Consider the following 22,742-nt stretch of genomic DNA (forward strand, 5'->3'; position numbering starts at 1 on the left):
TGACATTCATTTTTTGTTTCATCAGACTATTCCCTCTGCACACCTGCTCTATCTCCATTTGTCTGATTAATTATCCTCACTTCCTCTCTACAGGCTTTGACAAGTTCCTCTTCCTTCTCCAGCTTCATCCCTGTTTTTCACCTTGTGTGGCTTAAATCTTCACCCTAAATATACTGGCTCCTCTCAAAATGAAACAACATAGTAACTATCAACAAACAGTTTGAAATAAACAATAAATAGCAGAAGGTCTCCTCTATAAACCGATTTTTTGGGAATTCATAAATTAAGCATTTTTTCAGAGCAGGAGCTGGCTGAGGGCTTTAGGTTTCCATGTGATCAGTATTCCCATGCAGAAAAAGTCAGAACCAAAGAGGTCTTTAGGACAGCATTTCACAAATAATTTCCCTGAGATGACAAAGATTCTGAATTGATAATAATTTCTAATACAAATGCTGAGCAGCATTTTCTGTATTTGAAAGTATCACATAGGTGCATCTCAGTTTATTTTTTCCAATATCAGATTTGCCTGGTGGTATCTGCTATAAATTATTTCTTCTCAGGATTCCACAATTATTATTCCTCTCTTGTCCTGCTTTCAGTTTGTTGAACCTTGCAAAAAAAAAAAAAAAAAAAAAAAAGTGCTGTTAAACTAAAAGATACCTGTGCTTCATTGCTCATGCAACTTTTAATACGGAAAATTTTAGATTTGTAAATAATTGAGAAGCAAATATATCACCTTCACAAAGATGGGTCTGAGTGTTCTTTGGGAAGCTGTAGTGGAGAGGACTGAGATGGTTGGGTATTTCAAATGCATCTGTGATACCTTGTTCTGTGTTTGGTTTCCTTCTCTGCCCAAAATCCATGTAACCTTTCCAAGTCTTTCAGCTCCAGATTCTCCAAGGACAGTGAGTTCTTGAGTATCTTTGAAATCAGAGCAGTCTCACTATTCTCCTTTGACCATTTTGTGAGACTGGTGCAGGTTTGAGCATCACCATGGGGTGGGACATCAGAAGCAGAGAGGGAGTGAGCGGCACCACAAAGGCAGAGCCACAGTGGCTCAGTTGTGTTGTGCTGTGTTGCTCACCTGTGTGAGGACCTCTGTGGGACATCACACACACTGTCCCTACTCTTGGGCAGAGGAGAACAGGGTATGAGAAAATGCCAAGTTGCACAGAAACATTTACAAGCAATTGCAGAGCCTCACATTCCACCAGCCTGTTCCTCCACACAGATCTAAACCACTCTGCACATTTTAGATGCTCATTTCATTCTTTTGCCCTGGAGTTTTGGCTATGATTAATTCTCTACATTTAACAAAGAGAATCAGATCACATATATAAGGTGAGTTGTGGGTGTCCTGACAGAAGGATTTGGCCTTATACATCCCACCTCCAGATATTTCTATTCTCTTTTTCTTTTTTTCCCCTCCAAGCATGTTGTTTCTGTCCATGAGTCATTTCATTAATCTGGAAAGAAGGCCAGAAAACAAGTGAATAAATACCCTGCTTCACAACCTTCTGCTGCACTGTTTACTTCTCTGCTAATGAATGAACAGCTGAAAAACAAAATCATCCTAACTGGGGACATTCAAAGGGACATTATCTCCTCTTTGTCAATGGCTGGTGCCTGGCTCAGCCAGTGACTGCACTGCAGGATCAGAGGATGATCTCTGCGTGCTCCTTATAACTCTCACACAGTGAGTGCAATGACTGTAAATCATAGAGCACACAACAGTCTGGGTTGGAAGGGACCTTAATAGCAGAAACAGTGGAAAGGAACATACATGCAAGTCAAAAAAGAAGAGCACAGGAATCTTTTACCTTTCCTATTAAAAAAAAAACAAAATTAAAAACAGTGTGAGAAACACAAAGATCTGTGATGCCAGACACAGGGGGCCTGCCTGCAGCAGCACAAGGTCAAATCTCATGTGAACCAGGCTGGAACTCAGCCCATGTTCTGAGTCCTGGGGTTGGCTCTGTGCACATGGCCAGGGCTCTCCATTTATCATGGATATGGCTGGCAGCCACCTGAAATGTCCTGCTCCCCCTCCAGAACTGTCAGAGCCATCCTATCTCCAGTGACATGAATAAAGACAGAAGATCAAGGACTAAATGAGAAACAAATTAGTGTAGTCACAGTTTTGCCCTCCCAGTTACAGTAATTCAAGGTCTATCTGCCATCATGGAAGCCTGGGTTTGACTGTCCCTTGCAGTCCTGCAGCTGCAGGTACAGATGAGCTGCACTGCTCAGTGCAGCTCACACTCCATCCCAGCTCATTTGGGATTCACAGAATCAATGAGCCTCCCTCAAAAGCACAGACAGAGCTAAACCTTAGGACCATAATTTCTAACACCATAAGGTGTTTAGTAAGTCCCTTTCAACTTTCAAGGATAGGAATGTTACCCTCATAAAACAAATATTTGATGACCAGACATGGCACCCTAAGAAACATGCAGATTACAATGAATTATTTTCAAAATAAGGCATAAAGCTAAGATTGTGCACTTTACATATTCTTTCCCCTTTGTTGCTATATGTGCTTGAGATTTTGGAATTTAGTTTAATGTTTATATTTCTGCACTTTGATGCACAGTTGAGCATACCCTGCTCTGATCCACTTTCAAAGAGAATCCATTAATTTTTCTATCAAGGAGGTGATGTTCAACCTCTCAGCTAAACACACAGTCCAACAGAACATGAAATTCAACATTTGATGACTTCTTTTCCTGCTCCCATTGCGTATCAGCACAGCAGCTTGTACATGACTCCTCATGTGAGTGGTGTATTTCCATTTTTGTGACAATTGGTTGCATGTGAGGTTTTTGACCCAATTGTACACAAACAGAGGAATCTGCCTAAAATATATCCCTGGTCTGTGGTATTGTCACAGCACATTGAGTTGTGTCACCTGGACTTCTCAAGATTTATAAAAATGGACAGAGAGCCTCCAAACCTATCTGAGACAGAATGCTGGCATCCTCGTGACTGGCAGCATTTGAGATTGAGTCACTATTTCGTCACATTTCTTGATGGCTTGTGACACAGAAACCAACACAAAGCTGGCATTCAGCACATCAAACAGCCTTTCCCTAATGTAAGACTATTTTGACAGAGCATAATTTTCTTATAATTCAATTGTTGTAAAAAAAACCAGAAGAAACCCCAAATATGACATAGAAGCGGTCATGATCTGCCAGGCAGCTTCCCACAATACTGAAGTTTCCTGCAGAGCCGAGGAACAGATACTGAGCAACATTTACAGACCCACAACATCCCATCCTGCCAGGCCTCACCTTCATATGCAGAACAACACAGGAAATTCCAGCCAGGGCTCTTCCCTCTGCTGCTTTCCTCCTCTTCCTTGGACAAAGTGATGGCCCATGGCAGAGGGGAAAGAGAAAATGAGAAATGGAACCACACAACATTCACTCGCAGAGAGAACCCTACCTGTGTGATGCTGTGGGAAAGGACAAAAGGGAACTTGACAACAAAATTTTTGGAGGCTTTGTGCTAGAGTACCTGCTTCTATGTCCATAAATATATATTTATGCTTCTGAATTGAAAGCATTCGAGTCACAAAACTTGAAATACTTCTGTTTGTACATTACTGTAGGATATAGATCTTCAAAGATCAAAGCAACACGAAAATCACTCTTGACATGGACATCATCATCATCCAAACAGAAAATTAGCATGGGGTTTTTTTAATCATTTAGGCAGGATAGTATTTCTGATTAATAGAAATTTGAATTAAATTTCTCCTTTCATGTACACAGCAGTTAATTCTAATCAAGAAAGCTCAAGGTCTTCCGTTGCCTGGATAGTACTAATTAAATTCTTCCACCATATGACTTCATATGCATCCATACTTGGCATACAAATATCAACTTTCTTTTTAACAAATATGAAGTTTCCTTTCAAATTCTCACTGGAAGTAAATTTCTGGTGGTGGAAACAGTATCTGTTCCAAAGGAAAATACAAAATTTCAGGAAAATCCTACCAAAAAAAAAAAAAAAAGTATCAGGCTTAAAAGAAAATGCTTTGAAATTAATTTACTTAGTACAGAACATGACCACCATGAAGATTTTACACAAAAATAAAAGTAACACTTCATGTGGGACTGTGGCTTTGGAAATAAGGTTTGATGTGTGTGTGGCTGCAGATACCATAAAACAAACAATATTAATAAAGTGATGACTGATGATGGCTGAGCTCCTGCTGGCCAGGCATGTCACTGTCCAACGGGAGCTGAGGGAACAGCAGCAGATGCCTTGCGACACAGGCGTGCACCTTCTGAGCTAATCACTGCTTGCTAGTGGCTGTTCCAGGATCCTCAAGGAACAGCTTAAAAACTGACTTTGTGCAGGAATGACAAATCATTGAAGCAAACATCTGATAGCTCTCCCAAGTGCCAGCCAAGGTTTGAGCTGGATGCAGAGAGTCTATTATGAAAGAAGGAGGCAGACCGAGCTGAGTCACTTTAAATCAGGAAATGCAATTCCTTCCTACTCCTCAGATTTAAAATATCCTACAGCATAAAACTTCTATAGGATTTTTTTTTTTTTTAGGGAAGAAACAGAAATACTGCAGTGAGGTCTCTCTAAAGGAAGCACTCATGACTTCCAGGCAGTATAAAATACACCAAACTACTGAAATCAAGGAGCAGAAGAAAATCAGAGGATTTAAAAGGATGATAACCAGACCACCTCATTTTACACTTTTTAGTTGGGTGCATTTCTTTGTAGAGACCTTCTCTTTTCCTCAGAGGGTGATTTTTCCTAAAATTAGCCATTACTTAGAACTTTCCTCCTTACCATTTTACAGACAATGAAGTTTTTTGCTTCCTGCCAGGTAATGGGATTCCTAGAAACTCTTCCAATTCTTTACACCACACTGAGTTCAGAAATAAAGAAGTGGTGGTACAACTGCAATTGAGCTAAGAAAAGAGAAAAAAACCTTGCATCATGGAATGGTACCATTGGGACAACTTATTAGAATTTTATCCAAGACAAAAGTCAAACATGCAGTGGTAAAGTGCAAGACAGAAATGCAAAATTCCAAAGGCAAAAATGAAAGGTAACTTCACCTTCAAGCTTTTTGCAAGCAGCTTACTCAGGCAACTTTAGGAGAGCAGGAGTTAATCTGCAAAGATTATTTATTCAGTTATTAGGTGCTCTAAAAAAATAAATCTGTATTTATTTGGTTCACTACCAGCATTTACTCAAAAGTTTCATTTATAAACATCAAGCTGATCCTTGCTTTAGACTAACTCAGAAAAAAACCTTTGAGTCTGTACTGTAGATCTATCTTTAGGAAAACATAATTATTTCTGAATCCAGGAACTGCTCTGGGTTGGAGCAGCAGCTAATATCCTAACCAGAATTTCCTTGATCATTACTCAAGCAGTAGCATTTTTATTTTTAAAAAAACCCTTGTCCTCCTCCCCCACCAGTTTCCCCATTTCTCTTCTAACACATTCCATTCTAATTTTAGTTATTTGAGAAGGTTTTTTTCCAGATCAACCCACTCTTTTTCACATTTAAATAATTTTCAGCTTTTAAAAGAGCTCAGTTTTAGCAGGTGCTTCAGTAGCTAGGCAATAAGGAGTCTCTTGGGAACATCTTCCATGTTTCCCAAATGGATTAGCCTGGAAGTTTGGGGAGAACACATTAGACAAAATAACCATGCTGTTTAAGAGTTTCATTCCAGCTTTGAAATTCAGAGAAAGAAATGCAGTCTCCAAAAGAAGCATTTGTGCTCCATGTTAAAAAATGAATAAACAGCTGCTACACTGGCAGTACTGGGATGGACCTTGGAGGCAGGAAAATTCAGACAGACTCACAGGCCAAACATGACAGCAAACAATGCAGCTCCTCCTTTTTGGCATTATTCAGCTTCAGTGTAGCCCCAGGACCAAGAATTGTCCATGGTTTGCAACCATGGCCCCAGTGAGAGCATTTCCCTGGCTCACAGTGGGAAAGGCCCCAGCACAGTGTCAAGGCTACAGAGACTTCAGCAGGGCTGCAGCCCCACACAGCAAAGGCATGTTTGCTACCAGCAGCTCTGGGAACTGAACTCAAGGCCAAGATACCTCTAGGATACCCCTCCCCTGATAAAAGAGAGCCTGGCCCTCTCCATCATCTCCAGCTATTTGAAAGACACCTTTTTCCTCTTTTGGCTCCTGGAAACTGCAGTACATTTTAGCAACTGCTTCTTCTTGTGGTCCCAAATTGCAGGAGGAAACCCACTGACAGTGATGCCTCTATGCCTTCATGCAGTTAGAGCAGACCTGTGAGACTTTGGCATCTGGCAGATTCATGAGGCAGGAAATTTAAAAATAAATTTAATGCTAGGCATCATTTACAGATTTACCAGAATAGATGTTCATCTACAGTCACAGGGTTATCTTCCACATTTCCCTAGAGTGCAGCAACATCCTCCTTCTCCAGTGCTAAAAAAGGCTAATAAAGAATTGAATCTATCTTGCTATGTCTGTACAGAGGTAGCACCTGCAGTAAAAAAATAAGTTGGAGTAGAATACAACAGCAGACATTTCTTATCTTACTCTTCAACATGACATATCATCCCCCATTTCTGCTCCCTTTGCTCCATTAAATTCCTCTAACCACACAAACTGAAAAGAAATAATCCTATTTCAAAGCTGGACTTAATTCTTGAAAAGAATTTTCTTACCTGGTGCAAAGATTTCAGGGAAACATTTCCTCAGCAAATCTTATTACCTAGATTTGCTCTAACCTCTAATTTCCACAGGTGAGGTACATTTCAGTACAGAGATGAGGACTTGCCTGTTTGCTTGCAAGAATTTTTAACAAGACTTTTTTGTTTTGAGTGTGTGTTCTTTGCCTCTCAAGTTTGCTTCATTGCCTTCATCCTTTTTAGGCTCTCTGAAAGAGAATTAACCCTGTCCATTCCCAGCTTTGCCAGCTCCACTACTGAGGACAGTTGGGTGAAAAGGGGAAATATTGGAACCTAAAAAAAAAAGAAAATTCTGATATTTCCAGAATAAAGGCCCCCAAAACATTTAACCTTAGGAAAAAGGAATTCTCCTGCATGTGAAGTCATTCTCTGCTTGCTTCCTTCTCTTTGTCCCTGAGGTTGGTGAGCTGAGCTGGCTCCATCCTTGGGCTAAGCAAGAGAACACTTCAGAGCAGTTGAGCACACATTAACACCTCCTCCCCACCTGGCCCACAGGTCTAAAACAGTACAAGTGCTCATGATCCCCTGCAAGTAATTAAAACCTTTGGCTCTCTCATCCTCACTAAACCTTCCTCTGCTCAAAAGCACCTCTGTCTAAACATGGGCCAAATAAAGTGTGAATTGAAAAGAGGACAGGGAAATTAGATCAAACTGAGTATGCAGCATTCTCATTATCCCTCATGTCAGACAAGTCAGAAGCACTTATGTAATTGGGCCTCCAGACTCAAGGCAGTGAAGTGTTAAGACTGAAAAGCAATCCCAGGACTGCATGCTGGGTTTTCACAAATAGAAAAACACAGAATTAGGCCAAGATCTTATCATTAATGTGAGTTTTTAATTGTACCATGTCAAACCCATGTTCACCATGTGGCACATGTGGTCAAGGAGGCAAGAAAGTGTGTAGTGCAAAAGCTGGGAAAGTGAGGGAGGGAATTTCCTGCGTGCCTGGGTACACATTTGTGTGTGGATCAGAGCAAGAGCACTGGTGAGAGCACATGAACCACGTGTGTGAGGAGCACAGTGCAGGGAAACACAAGGGGAGGCAGTGGCCCATGAGCAATCGCTGTGAAAAGGGATGGGGGTGGGGAATTGTGCACAGTCCTTTTTTTAGTTTCTGCTGTAAAAAATAAATAGACCTTTTAATATGTGTTCTCCTTGAAGCCTTCTCTATTGACCATTCATTTCTTCTATCCCTTCCCAGCTCTTTACCTCCTCTATATGGCTGATGAATATGCAAATGCATAATCAGTTCTGTAATAGCCTATCCGTTCTAAAAACAGGCTATAAATTTGGATCCTGAGCAGCAGGTTCTAAAAAGCCTATTATGTGATATGGCTGGGGGAAGAGGCAAGACCCAAACACCACTACGAGCTGACCAGGGCTCTTTATAATGTGTGAATGCAGGGAGGAGGAGGGTCGTCCCCCAGAGCCTTGCTGGCAGCCAGAGGGACAACACCTTCTGCAGAGCCACACACCCAGAGCAGGGCCTGAGATGCTGCAGGGTTTGGGGAGCTGATGGCTGATTCAGGTTTGGGGAGCTGAGGGCAGGTTGTTTTTGGGGAGCTGAGGGCAGGCTGGATTTGGGGAGCAGAGGGCAGGTTGGTTTTGGGGAGCTGTGGTCAGGCTGGATTTGGGGAGCTGAGGGCAGGTTCATTTTGGGGAGCTGAAGGCAGGCTGGTTTTGGGGAGCTGAGGGCAGGCTGGTTTTGGGGAGCTGAGGGCAGGCTGGTTTTGGGGAGCTGAGGGCAGGCTGGTTTTGGGGAGCTGTGGTCAGGCTGGATTTGGGGAGCTGAGGGCAGGTTCGTTTTGGGGAGCTGAAGGCAGGCTGGATTTGGGGAGCTGAGGACAGGCTGGTTTTGGGGAGCTGAGGGCAGGCTGGTTTTGGGGAGCTCTTGGAGCCATGGAGCAGGGGCCAGATGGAGTGTCAGGCCCGGGCAGAGCTGAGTTCATCGGATGCTCTGTACATCCCCACATCTCCATGGAGCACACAGGCCTTGCTGGGGAAATGCCTGCACCCCAGATCCAGTCCCTGGCAGCCCCTCCCAGCTCCAGGAGATACAGAGCCAGGTAAAACACAAGCTGTCCTGCTCCACTGGGCTGCAAAAGGCAGCAGTGCCTGGAGCAGTTTGAGGCTCCAAATACTGCAGGGCAGCTGTCTCCCAGCTCCCATGATTCTCCCCATTCCCTCTGTGCAATAAACACAAACCCTTCTGTCCCATACTTGCATACACTTCCATGTCTGCCATTTTGAGGCCCTCCTCTGGTTTCTGCAGGGCTTTACAGCATTCCTGGGTGCCGTTGCTGCAGGTTAGAAGGCAAGAACTGTTAGTCTGAGTTTAATGAGATGGGATTGTCCCGCTACACAGGGACAGAAAGCTGAAGGTGCTGTGCCAGGTGCCTCAGTTCCAGCTCCTGATCTCCAGTAAATATTGGAACCCTACAGGAAGGAATCAGGCCCAGGTGTGTTTTACAGGATTTTTACAGAAAACTACCCAGGAACGGACACATCTTTGAGCTCCAGACTGAACTGACAAGCCAGGAGGTACCAGGTGGGAAACTGAGAGCTCCTGCTCAAACCTTGGCCAAGGCACAGGAAAAAAGCTGGTTTGCAACAGTTTCAGTGGCTCTGTCCTTGAGACAGACAGGACAGTGCACTATACACTGCTTGTCCTGGGAACAACCACCACCCTGATGGGGCACAGAGATGGAAAGGAAGCAATAATGTACATACATCCCTCAAAAAAAAATTAGATAAAGGGACAGAAACTTGGATCTGGCTCTAATTCCAACTGTTGCATCCCAAACACATCACAACTCTTCATTTGCAGTATTCATCTGCAGGTAGTGAATAATATTTGCATAATTCATTGGAGTAATATGGCAAAACAAAAACATACAGGACATGCTATAATCACAGATACCTGAAACATGAAATAATTTAAAAACATGACTTTACAGAGAGTGATATTTAAAACCAAAACCTTGTGATCTTATAAAATGTTCAAAGTTGGGTAACCTTTGAATGTGGACATCATGGAACACTTTCCTTCTCCCCTTCCCTGTCATCTTCATCATAATGTATCTTGCAAAGCAATGCAAACTCTGCAACAACTCAACAAAAACAGGGATGACAGGAGGAAGGAATGTTAAAAATTGATTTTAATAAATCATGTTACAAAACCCTAGGACCAGTTCACAAAGGAGAATTGAGGTCTCGTTCACCACTCTGAAGATGGGAACTGGGCTCCTCAGATGAGGTCCAAAGTCTTGAGCTGAGCTTTGCTGTGTGTCACTCTGATCTGACAATTCAGATCCCCTCTGGAGCCCTGTTTTCCTTTTTGCCTTTTTACATTCTTGCAAGCCTATTAACACACCAGTACTGTGTGCCTACTTCAAAGGTGTATTTGCCTGCATCACTGGAAGCACATCATAATCATCCCAGACTCTGATAACACTTTCACAAATATTTGCTTCACCTAAACTAAAAATAAAGCCAAACCCCAAAATACAGTGAGAGAAAATATTTTGATCACAAAATAAGACATACCAGCAAACCAAGGCCAGGTTCCCATGAAAAAAGGAGAATCAAAATAGGAAAAAAAACAATGGGTGGATGTACTTAAAAGTAATCTCCCTTAAGCAGTGAAAATCTTTGGATCCTGAAACACCACCAAATCACCATAAATAAAGTAGCATCCTTCTCCCTCCTGACTCCAGGAAACAAACCAACCCCAACACCCCACAGTTTGCTGTGATCAGCACATCTTAGGCACAGGATCTGGAGATAATTACCAGAAAGGATGCTGGCAGACAGCAGGGTCCATTCAGAGAAATGCATTTGCCACTTCTTCCCCGAATTTCAGAAGTCTCTTTTCTAAATCTATCCCTTGCATGTCCAGCTGCATGCCCTGGAGGTTGTGGGTTGTGGATCCAAGGAGAACAGCAATATTCTCTGCAGGATACTTTCAACTACTTAAATCCTGACTGAAAGTCTTCACATAAAGTACCAGTTAAATTGGAAACATTACAAGAGCGGGGTCTGACAGTGGCAAAGATACAACATAGTGGTTACAGCTCAGAAAATTTACAGGTTATCAAATGGGAATCCATGACAAACTCAAATCTTCACATGAGACTACACAGAAGACTTTAGGGAAATGGAAATGTATGGATGCTTTTTTTCCTGTAACAAGAATAACTGTTTACAGTTTAGGTGATATTCTGTAACTATAGGAGGTAAGTTTGGAAATATAGACTATCACCAATTCTACTAAACTACTAAAACACTCTTAGCAGAACACTTGGCACTTTCCTATTCCCCAGTTTAAAACAGCAGCAGAAGTTACTCTTGTAGATGGCTGTTAAAGCCTCAGTGCATTTATGTGCTGAGACTGCCTCCTGTTCTCTCCTCTTGTCCTACACAGCTAAAGCCAAACCAAAAACCTTTCTGGTAACATTTCTGGCATTACTGTATCTTCCCTTGCAATATGCAACAGAATGATATCAGATCCATTAGCTTCAAAAGCAAAGCCCTGATTCAAGTTATCAAAACGTTATCACACTGTTCCCTCTTTGCAGGACAGCATCTCCATGGTCTCATTGCCTTTGTGGTGTGGACTGAGGCGATAATGTGATTTGAAATTGCTCTGTTTAACTTTTACCCTCCACCCACAGGTCCCTCTTGGCTTCTGCCCTCACTGGTTGTTGCAGCCCGAGGCCGCAGAGGAGGCGCCCGCCTGCTTCTGCTTCTTGCGGCGCTTGTTCAGGAGGCGGTTGTTGGACGTTTTCAAGTCTTTGATTTTCACCTGGTCATAGTCCACCCTCATGGTAGCCAGAGCACTGGTCATCTCCTCCTGAAAGCAAGCAAGCAATGCAGTGAAGCCACGGCCACCCCACCCCACAGGAGCCCTCTGTCCCCCCCCGGCCAGCAAGAGCTGAGCCCTCTGTGGGCACTGTACCAGGAGCAAGGGTTCCTTCACCACGGGCTCAGCCAGCCCGAGCTGAGCTGCTCACGCAGCCTTTCACACGTGAGCACACAGGCCCATGCTCTGCTGGCCTAAATTCCACCTGTCCCTGTGCCCAGCACTTCTCCCTGGCTGGCTCTGTGCCTCCACACAAAGGTCTTTAAAAGTAGGTGCTTAAAATTCACACACCTTCTTAGTTTGAATTAATGCTTAAGTATGGGAACATTTTAAACTTTTTAATAAGGTTGTAAAGAAAAATCTGTTTAAGTAAACAAATGTCTAAGCATTTGGTTCAGGAAAAGAAAAACAATTCAATATCATGGGTATGTTGGTAGCTAGAGGGAATACCTCTGGGACCTACACAGAAGCACAAGCATAAGAAATTATCAGAAATATGGAAAACAAGGCAGCTAAGTGAAAATATCTGCATGATCTCTGACTCAGAATGTAAATGTTGCCTAGGTCCTAAAAAGTTTTACCATTACATAGCTCAACAGCTGAGAGTACAGATCAGTGATTTAAATAAAATCAGTAATCAATAAAATACATTACAGGAATGTTGCAATTGTCAAAATTCTAGAAATTTGAAGTGTAGAAAACTCAGAATTAGTTGCAAAAGCATGCCAACCTGTTAAAAAGCCAGCAGGAAACAGTTAAGACTTTCAGTGTGCCCTAGAGTTTCACTTTGCAGGAAGCATTCAGCAGTCATTGGTACACACAGCAGGTGAGGCATCTGCTTAGATGAAGATATTTTTTTTTCTCTCCTCTTCCCCGCCACCAAATGTCATAACAAGACAAGACTAAGGTTATTCAGTGTTGTTCCACAATTCAAAAGCACTGCATTAAACCAGAATGCAGCTCAGCCCTCCCACCTGTCCCCCTACGTTTTCATCACATTCTTCACTGTAATGAAGTTTAAACTGCCCCAGCAATGTCCTTCTCCTCACTGGGTACATGCAGTGGCCCAACAGGAGCATCATTTATGCCTTTGATCATAAACACCATCCTTGTTGATATCTGGTGCAGCTGTAAGGCTGCTGATGAAGCTCAAAGAGCATTCCTTCTTTTTTTAAACAGTTATTGTATACACTGCTGTTCTAACCAAGACTGTTTATGCCATCCTTGTTTGACATGATTATATTCAAAATAGCCACAGTATCCAAGGCAGCACATTTCATCTCCTATCACACTTGACTTAAAGAAATCTGAATTTGGATTGACTCACTTTAACTTCATCCCAGTGGTCTTTGTCCTCTTGCAGGACCCGTGCAGTGTGAAGAGGAGTTGGTGGCACTGACATTGATCTCTGAGAACAAAGAAAAATACCAAAAGAAGTTCTTTAAAACAACATTTGGGAAGTGATTTCTTGCTCTTCTCTGTGTATGAAGGGCATAAAATTTGATCTAATGTCCTCCAATGGCCCTCATTACTCCTGTGTCCAATCACCCCACAAATGAACTCATGTGTAGAAAGGACTACATTCTGAACACAACATTTAAAGAACAAAAATAGGGAGAGAAATCAGTGATGAGCTTCTTTCACTCTACTCCTTTCCAGTCCAAACAATTTATCCAACCAGTGTCGGATAAAATTTTATGTATGTTTTAGATTTTAACTGTCATTTCACTATTCATTAGTCAGTATCTTAAAGTAGTTAATTTGACCTTTATCTCCTAGGAATTGTTGTAGGAGACATTTTCTTGCATGTATGCATTAACTGAGATTACCACTTCATCAGACTAAGTGAGCTTCAAAGAGGAAATGACACAATTCTTCTGAGCAAGGCACAGCTCAGAAGACAGTGCATCCACATGAAACTGAGATCTCCGCTCACCTGCCATGAAAGATCAGGAGATACTTTACATAGAATAAGGGACAATTTCTAAAGCACGAAGCACAGTTCCCTGACTAAACTCAGCAAGAATCATGACAATTCTTGCCAGCCCATAACCCAAACAATAATTTCATTTGGATACTCCATTTTCCTTATGCTTTCTACCCAAACTTCCTGTTTGCTGCTGTGGCATCCTACAACTGCATGTCAACAAAGTCTAAGGAGATCCCTGTAAATCAAACCCGACACTGGAACCAGTGCTTATGTTCCCCTGAGGTCAGAGCAGCAGTCACAGAAGTGAAGCAGAAATCCTGACTCCTGCATCCTCAGGATAAGGACCCCAGCTGACCAGGGTACAGTTTTATCAAATATAGCTGAGACAAGAGAAATGGAAAACAAGCAGACTGGTTTCAGTGGTGTCCCTGTCCCTGCTTCCCTGTGGAAGGTACCTTTCAGCTGTGAGCTGCTGCTTTTTAAAAAAAAAAAATCTTATAGACAAGGAACTAAATGAGTCTGTGCTCCACCTAAATTGACAGTTTTTGCCTACTTCACAGTAAAACACTTGTGTCATCCATCTCAAAAAAAAAAAAAAAAAAAAAAAAAAAGGGGAAAAAAAATACACAGGCACCCTCCTCCACTGCTTGTGCAACTCCCCAGACATGTTTCCATTTTGGGATTTAGGAAAAGGGAGAACACAGACATTCACTGTATTGGTTTTTCCCTCTCCCTCCCTCTGCCCCCTGTGAGCAATAGGTTCAGCAGAAAAGAAAGCCAACCTGCAGCTTTCTTCCAGGAAGGGTATTGTAGCAGGGCTCCAGTTGGAGCAGGTGCAGCAGAGTCTGCAGACATTGCCTCTAATCTCCTCCTCATTAATTGGCTCTGTGCATATTCCAAGTAACAAGTGTCACTGTAGGTGGCAGCTTCCTTAGCTATTAGGCACTCACTCCATGAAATTCCTCACCTGCTGACTTTTTGAAACACCTTCTTGGGGCTTCAGATACTCAAAGCAGGAGGTGTTTATTCTGAGCAGTGATTATATTTTTATTTGGTTAAAAAAAACTCAGAAACATTGTCTGGGGTCTCTTCTACGGAGTCTTTACAACCTCAGTTTCTCAACTCTGAATGACAACATCTTTCTACTTCATCAGGACAAGTCCTACAGCTTCATTTCACTTGATTCCAAGGGCTTTCAGATGCTGCAGCAGCCATTGTAGGAATGGGAACAATCAGCCACACCTATGCTTCTGCCCCATCCTTTGAGGATCAGCACAGACACACCAGCACTATGGGAACAAAGGGAATTCTACAGCAGAAATGATTCTGTTCCTGGCTGATGATTCTTGGGGTAGTGAGAACAAGACTGGTATTTTTTTAGACACAAATGTGAGAAGTATGACCTACTATTTTGAGGGACACCTACAGAGCAGAGATGGTATCATGAAACTCAGACTTTTAGCTTCTGGGATTTGTCTCTCTTATTTGAAATAGTCCATGTTGTATTAATAATGTATTTTTTTTCTTTTTTACCAAAAAAATTACTTTTAAGGAGAAGTAAATTCAACCAAGTCATAGTATGAAACCTGAACTGGGACCATTAATAGCTCTGTGTACCACCCTACCTGGCAATCTCTCACATGGCAATAAGAGACCTTTGCTCCTCCCCCATATATTTCCAAACTCTGCCAAGGATGAGAATTCCCACTGGGCACAGGAGCATGTTCACCCTAACACAGCTATGCACAATGGTGCCTGAGACCACTAATAATAGCTCTTTAAATCCTGCACAGATGAAGTAAGCATACAGAGTTTATTTTTATATTTTTAAAGAGAGTAACACATGCATATGCTGCAGAGTCAACAGAGACTGCCTGCTCACAGGATATAGAGACATTTTCGGCTGTTGCTTCCAAGGACATGACTGTGGGTGTCTCCCCTTGTGTGTCCTCTGCTAACAGCAAGAAGAATTGTGGTTTTATGGTCAGGTGACCCTCTGTGGAGGGCAGAGGAGGTTAATTAAGGGACCAGAAGCAATAACAGCCCTTCTCTTGCTGTGTGCACCCAAGTTCTGCATGTAAGAATCAATTTGTGGTGTAAAAAGGGATCTAAGACTCACATTAATCCAAGGGTGATTCATAAACTGAGAGACTGTCATCCTCTCTGTTGGGTCAGTCTTCAGTAAATGGCGAATGAGTTGTTTGGCTGAAAAACAGAACCAACAGGGCATGGTGTAGTCTAGGTCTGCATTCCCAAATAGCCTTGGGAACACAAGGACCTGCTGAATGAAGAAGCACAATTTTGCAGACTTGAAAACACCTCCCAGTTCCTGTGACCGTGTTAAGAAGCCATGTACAGTGGGACAGGTTACTGTGTTTAAAGGGGAAAAACAGGAAAACATCCAAAACAAGAGGCAAGAAGAAAAGACAGGGAATTCCAGCTATGCTCTCTACATCACCAAATCAACTGCTTTGAGAGCAATAGCTGGAGGAAGAGAGAAGCACAGGAACAGAAAGCTGCTAAGCTGCCTGCCTCAAAGATGGCAACAAGCTGGGCATTATGGGCTGAATGAACACATAAGCTGATGTTTTGAGAAATGATGCAGGACAACAACTAGCACAGGCTGTGGAAAAAAGGGACAATGAACTTTGACAACTGAGAGGCCACTAAGAAGACAAAAAAAGTCAAATAAACGGATTGTACAAACTGGCTTTGCAGCAGCTTTCTGTGAACATGGGATTTGCCAAAGCAAGATGAGATAAGAGATGGTGAGAAGTCAGACAAGAGTTTCATTAATGTGGGTGGACAGACTGGAAACACTGTATCCAAAGGAAGTTATTTAGAAGGATTTACACAAAACTTCCTTAGGAAACCTATAAGAACTTCTAAATTACAGTTCTCTTTTAGGAACATCACATGCAAGATGACTAAACGCTAGTAAGAAGTTGCCAGAGGTACAAGTTTAATTTGTTGAGAGAGGCTGCAAAATATAAGGACAGCACAGGGGAAAAAAAAGCAGCAACCTGCTAAAGGTGCCTCATCAGCCTAAAGAACACCCACAGATGAGATGATCTTAATAGGATGGAAGGAAAGGGCCTCCATCCACGCAAGCATACAGAAACCCTACACACAGCCCAAGTGCATGTTCTCTCACTGAGCTCCTCTAGCCTGCTTTTAACTGCTGGAATATGAACAAGACTCAAAGCAGAGAAAATATTTAGCCAGAAACCCATGACTAAAAATTTCCTTCAACAATGTTCAGCAGGCTGTGCTGCACACAGCCACAAGATCCAATGAGGGGTGAAGATGCCACAGAGCACAGCAGGGTCCAAGGATAATTTGTTACTGCTAAACAGCAGACAAAACCAGGATCACAGCAATATAAAGGGCTTGTAAGAAAAACAGATAAACCCCGATATTGCTGGCCTTTCTCTTTAATATGACAGGCAGGTGAGACTTCCAGCTTATGAGACTGTCAGGATAAGAGGGAATCAAAAATACCCACTTTCAGGACACTGATTTGAGCCCAGAAGCTTTTGATCAATGACTTATATAAAATAAATTGTTGACCTTGATTTAAGTGGTGGTTGACAAATTCCCACATCCCAAAAAGCTAGCATGAAAACTTGCCATCCTTGCTGGCTGGATCACCAAGGAGGGCAAAGACTGAATAAACTCTTAAAACAGTTTGCCTTTCTTCCAGCTCAGCTTGCATTGGAGCTGTCCAGGCTGTCTCCTTTCTTGGGATTAGAGACTTCAGTTTCAAGAGGGCTTAATATCAGCATTCACTAGCACTAGCTGGATTTTGAAAGAAGGTTTTCAGTGGTCATTTACTTTTTGTAGCACAGAGGTTGCTGGCTGGTATCTGAGCTCCCAGTCATTCTCTGCAGCATCTTACAAAAAATTGATTTAAATTGTAGAAGAAAGGGAAACAAAAGCTCAGAGAGATTTTTAGAAATAGTCTCTTTGTAAGCACTGCAGCACTGCACACCACCATGCTCACACTCCTCAGCACCAGAGAGGATTTTTACCTTCCTCTGATACTTCAGCCCACTCTGGATTGGGAAATCCATATTGCCCCATCCGAATTCTTCTCTTCATCCCTGGAGAAATGGCTTGACCAGTGTTTGAGTAGAATGGAGGGAACCCACACAGGCTGTAAGAGTGGACAAAAGAACTTTCATAACTTGGGAAGTCCTTTCACTTCTTAAAAAGTTTTATTCAAGCTTATATTCTACTTCAGGCTGCATGATCCCAGTGAACAATTACTTGTGTGTGCAGATTTAACAAGGTGTGATTTCTTTCTGTTCACCAAGTTCCTTCCCAAATACTTACAGAATATATGTGATGACACCCAATGACCACATGTCACATGATTTGTCATACTTCTCAGGACCAAGGACTTCTGGGGCTGGGGAAGATTAAAACCACAAGTAAACAGAGGACCAGTCTCCACCACCTTGTAAGTAGCAGCACACTTCAACAACAGGTATCAGAGGCATTAAAAAACCACAACTCACTGCAGGAACTGGATAGCACTTTCAATTGACAAGTTCCTAAAGGCATCTAAACTAGCTTTAAAAAGGAGGAACAGAGCTGGAAAAATGCCCTACTCCTCACCTTGGTGTCTCTCTGCTCAAGGGAGTACTAAGATTACCAAAAAGCAGAAGGAGCTACAGCTAAATATGTGCAGGGAGACACTGCACTGAAAGAGGCAGGAGCATATGTTCCAGCAATCAGAATAGAAAGGCCCTACTGGAGCTGTGATAAAATTTTGAATGATACCTGGGAGGTGTGTTTAGCTCCAGCAGCTACAGGGCACTGTATTTTTCTTTGGCCTCCAGAGCATTATATTTTTTCCACTAAGTAACAAAATTAGACAGAGATACATTTAGAGGGGATTTTTTTTTTTGTCCCCTGGGGCAGGTAAACTGCCAGGGAGTTTTATTTTCTAAGGAAAATTATTCTTTAAACATATGAGCAATCATGCTGGTTTATAAAAAGGCATTGAGAAGGGAAATGTCAGCTTGTTTATACACAAATATAAAGGTATAAAAACATACGTGTGTAAACTCCTTAACATTTTACCACTAAACCCAGCTCACAAAAATACAGAAGAAGGCATCCAAAAAAGAGTAGTGCTAATGTGATTATCTGCTCCCAGTGAATAAGTCTCTTTCAATACAGAAAACTACAAACTTTTATCAGAGAAGTAATTTTTCAAACAAATTAAGTCCCTTTTCCAGCAAAGAAATTCCAAGCATGGACTACGCCAGTCAAACCATATGATGAATGACTATTAACTCAAGACTAAAATGAGTGCATGAAGGACAGTCTGCTGTGGCATTCATTACACAGTGCTTCAACTTTGGACAAAATGAAGGAAAAATTCTGCTGCAATTAAGTCATGTTGGTTCTTTATTACTTATTCCTCAATTTGCCAGCTTAAAGAAGTTTTACAGATGAGGCAATACTTTTCTCTCTAATTGCCTTAATTTAAGCTATGGGAAGTTTTGCACAGAAACACCCAAATATCATGAAGCTCAATTCAAATTCTGGCTTTTATTGCATCATTCAGAGGAAACATCAGGATTACTTCAAGTGTAATCAGAAGGAATTCCCTCTCTCTCCTGTATATCCTCATTTGTATCTCCTGTGAAGGGTTTTTCCTCTGCCACCAAGGCAGAAAGTAGGAGCATTGAACTGTACTGGAACCAGACTTTAGGTTTGGATTGGATCCCAGTTTAAATTCTGGAGGCTAACACTTCACATTACATCCACAGTAGAAGATTTCCCACCCACTGTAAGGAAAGGACTGACTGAAACACAGAAGAAATGTGCTTTGGATAACTCACCCACATAATAAGGAGTGTAACAGGGGGTCTGCAGTGCATTTACAGTAGTTTCTTTGGCAAAGCCGAAGTCTGTGAGTTTGAGCACAGTGTCTTTGTCTTTAGATGTGTAAAGCAGGTTTTCAGGCTGGAAGGCCACCAAGAGAGGATAAACAGGACAATGAAGAGATATCTCTAATAAGCTGACTGGTCAAACCCACCACCATAATTTAGGTCTTCTTACTTCTATCACAACCCCACCAAACAGAGAAAGTTCTCTCCAACATGCAGCACTTTCCATCAGACATCAACATCCTTCTTAGCAAGTTTATTTGGGAGAGCAAACCACAAAACCCTGTCCAATGGGCATCCAGTCTGGCTTCTTGAACCTCTCCCAGTTCCCTGCACTTCCTGGGACTGATGTGTGTGGTGACAGCAGCTGATCTGCCATCACAGTGTGCCTCAAGCACCTGAGGGGCAGGACAAGGGAAATCCTCAGCCAAAGCCCCCATGAGCAACTGATACAGCTCCATCAAAAGGAACTGATTCAGACACTGTATCTTTGCTGCTCTCCCCTCCTCTGTCTCCTGAAACCTGAGTTAATCTCACTTTTGCTCCACACTCCACACAGAGAAGTGGCACAGAGGAAAATACAAGCTCCTGTGCCCAAGAACAGGGACAACAGGGTATTTCCATTATCTCAAATTAGTTCAACTCACTTCCCAGTTTACCCCCTGCTTAAACAATGCTGTGTCAGTTCTCCCTCCAGCTAAACACACAAACATCTGTAGAAAATCCAGCAGCTCAGAGCAGTGGAATTGATCTGATGCCTCAGTCTATCATTACAAGCCCTGCTCTCCTGCACATTCCATCCCTTGCTGTGTCCCTGTACTGGAAATGCCAGGGTGCTACGAGCTTGGCTATGCTCATGCTGTGCACTTCAGAGCATAAGCACAAAATACAGCCCTACAAACTCTGTCAAACCCCTACAATGACATTGGGGTTCAAACTTTACCTCACTAAACACTGGCAGTAACTGAGATATTTCTATTTTCCCAAATATCCACACACTTATTGAAGTGGGTTCAATGCATGAAATTGATATTATTTCTCCCAGAAGTTTTCCCTTTTTCTGAAGGGGGTTTTGCTGTCTGGGGTGTTTTTTTTTTTTTTTTTGGTTTTTTTTTGTTTGGTTTTTTTTTAATACAAGTATGATGCTGAAAGCAACTAATAAGTGGAAAAGACTGTACATAGAGGCATCTATAAGTTATAGGTTCTCTTGAAGGAGTGCTATTTTCTTGCTAATTAATGGATTGCAAGTGGGCAGTACCTCTTTAACTAAGCATCTGACTATCATGAGATTTTTCTGCATTCCGTACACAACTGGAAGGCATTAGCACACATGAATATTCCAACCTTGGACTAGTTGCAAACTAGTGAGCAAATCCCTTCTCACACTGGCAGAGGAACAGGGACACTTTGACCATCTGACTGCATTGCCAGTTCTGTTAAAATCACTGCTGCCCAGGTTGTTTTGCTGCCATAAGTTCTATTCCCCATCCCACACGCCTTGGGCCTCACCTTGACATCTCTGTGTGCAATGTTCATGGAGTGCAGGTACTGGATGGCTGTCCCAATGTCTCTCATTATTTCAGAGGCCTCTATAAATACAATTTTAGAGAAAGGTCACATTAACATTCCCACTGTAATTCAGGGACATGCTTGGGAATGCTTACAGCTTACAAACAGCTTGCTGGAACATGGGGCAAGCGTCAAGACTAGAGAAACCCTAAAATTAGCCCTGACAGCTGTGTTTTGGGTTTGCAGGCACCAAGCCCCTGACTGCCTGGCTGCTCAGTCTCCTCCTGAGCAGGCGCTGCAGCCCAACAGCTCAGACTCCTCAGGAGCTTGGAAATTCATGCTTTAATTTGCTCACCAAAAAAAGCAGCAAGAACAGAGCAGGTACACAAGCAGCAACTCTTTAGGAAAGGAGCCCAAAAAAGAACCTATCTCTAATTGTCCAGGACATGTCCTTGGTTGGTTGAGACAGAAATTTAACCTTCAGCTTCTAGTTCAGGGGGATGATCTATCAGATTTTCTAAAAATAGAGCAACATAACAATATAGTAATTTTAAGATAGGTCACATCTTAATTGCTCACAGTCTTTAGAAGTTTTCCATAAAGAGGAATAAAATCAACAGTTCTATTCACAAAGGCCAAACTGCCACCTTTGAAATAATAAGTTTGAAAAATTTAATATAACCCCAGTGGGAATTTCTAGTGGTGGAGTTACCTTGCAACAGCAGTGCTCTGGGAGTCTGGAAGGGTTCAGTTACACAGGGAAGAATGACATTTTCATGTGAGCATTATATCACATCTCCATTGACAGGGAAACAATAGAAACTTCAACCTGATCCTCTGGGCTCTGCCTAGGCAGAACTTGTACTGCAACCTGGAATCCTTTTTCACGTGGCCTGAGAGCAAAACTGTACAATCTCAGACACGGACAATCAGAATGCAGAAACACTTCTATCCTTTGGAGAAAACCTTGTACAACCTCATCCCTCCTGGTCCTATTGGGGAAGCTGTGGCTATATAAACAGGCAGTGAACCTGGGGAGTCCAGTGGCACAGGGCTCATTTACCTCAGGAAAGACTTAAGGTGGTTTTTGGTTTAACCAGGTGATTTCTAAGTATTTATGTTATACAATGCTATATAATGTAGAAAGATAATGTTTTCAGTAGAGCACAGTTGCTAAAATTCATGGAATCTGTCTTCTCCTTGGAATTTGTACTTTAGAGAAGAACAAATAAAGTTTCTAAAAATGCTCATTTTCCCTGCACAAGTCTCTTATAGGACTAGAAAGGAGTCACCCCAGGCTAGAAAACACATGAGAGGAAAACAGACATGCCTCTACACCAGACCTGCAAAATAAGTCACAATAATTTACAAGCTCAGGTGTGTAATTTTCTGCTTCTAATAATTTTGTCAGGCCAATAGTTACAAACACTATCACCTTACAAACATTAATGGCTTCACTCTGAGCAGAAATGAGCTCTTGTCTGCTGTGAGGAGGCAAGGAGAACCATGGTCAAGCAGACCTGTCATTCTCTGCCAATAATAAATAGCAAAGACAATAAAAATTGCAAGACTAGTCCAGTGCAAGCTCTGTCCCTGCCTCATGGCAGGGCTTTACCCTTGTTCATTCCCTCCTACAGACAGGCAGGTTTGTTTACAGTGTGGGTAATAACACTTCCTTTCAAGTAGTGCTTTAAAACCCTTGAATAGGAGATGTTTCATCAGATGTGATTTGCTCATTATACTCATGATCCAACAGTGTGCAGTGATGTGCTTGAGGGACAGTCAGAGAGAGATCCCAGCAGGAGCTGCACTGATCACAGC

At 42.3% G+C, this 22,742-nt stretch overlaps 1 protein-coding gene and 1 long non-coding RNA gene across 5 annotated transcripts in view; both read right to left on the bottom strand.

The window, feature by feature from the left end:
- Nucleotides 1-227: 227 nt before the first annotated feature.
- LOC144246995 (uncharacterized) lies at nt 228-6,451 on the bottom strand. Of its 2 annotated transcripts, XR_013340713.1 has the most exons (4): nt 6,374-6,451; nt 4,816-5,143; nt 3,294-3,360; nt 228-1,466 (listed from the first exon to the last, which is right to left on the bottom strand). It is a non-coding gene; the product is annotated as an uncharacterized LOC144246995 (long non-coding RNA). The 2 variants fall into 2 exon arrangements; XR_013340712.1 differs by lacking the exon at nt 6,374-6,451 and having other exon boundaries at nt 4,816-6,327.
- A 1,080-nt stretch (nt 6,452-7,531) lies between these two features.
- The window catches only part of MAPKAPK3 (MAPK activated protein kinase 3), a 49,617-nt gene continuing 34,406 nt past the window's right edge, over nt 7,532-22,742 (bottom strand). For all 3 annotated transcript variants that reach the window (XM_077786078.1, XM_021529150.2, XM_077786079.1), the window contains exons 5-11: nt 20,922-21,001; nt 19,365-19,488; nt 17,845-17,920; nt 17,541-17,665; nt 15,629-15,714; nt 12,907-12,987; nt 7,532-11,570 (exon numbers count right to left, since the gene is read on the bottom strand). In XM_077786078.1, coding sequence (XP_077642204.1) covers nt 11,412-11,570; nt 12,907-12,987; nt 15,629-15,714; nt 17,541-17,665; nt 17,845-17,920; nt 19,365-19,488; nt 20,922-21,001 — 731 coding nt within the window. In that variant the 3' untranslated portion in view covers nt 7,532-11,411. The remainder of the gene's footprint in view (nt 11,571-12,906; nt 12,988-15,628; nt 15,715-17,540; nt 17,666-17,844; nt 17,921-19,364; nt 19,489-20,921; nt 21,002-22,742) is intronic.

This window comes from Lonchura striata, chromosome 12 (genome assembly GCF_046129695.1).
Source record: "Lonchura striata isolate bLonStr1 chromosome 12, bLonStr1.mat, whole genome shotgun sequence".
Classification (NCBI taxonomy): Eukaryota; Metazoa; Chordata; class Aves; order Passeriformes; family Estrildidae; genus Lonchura; species Lonchura striata.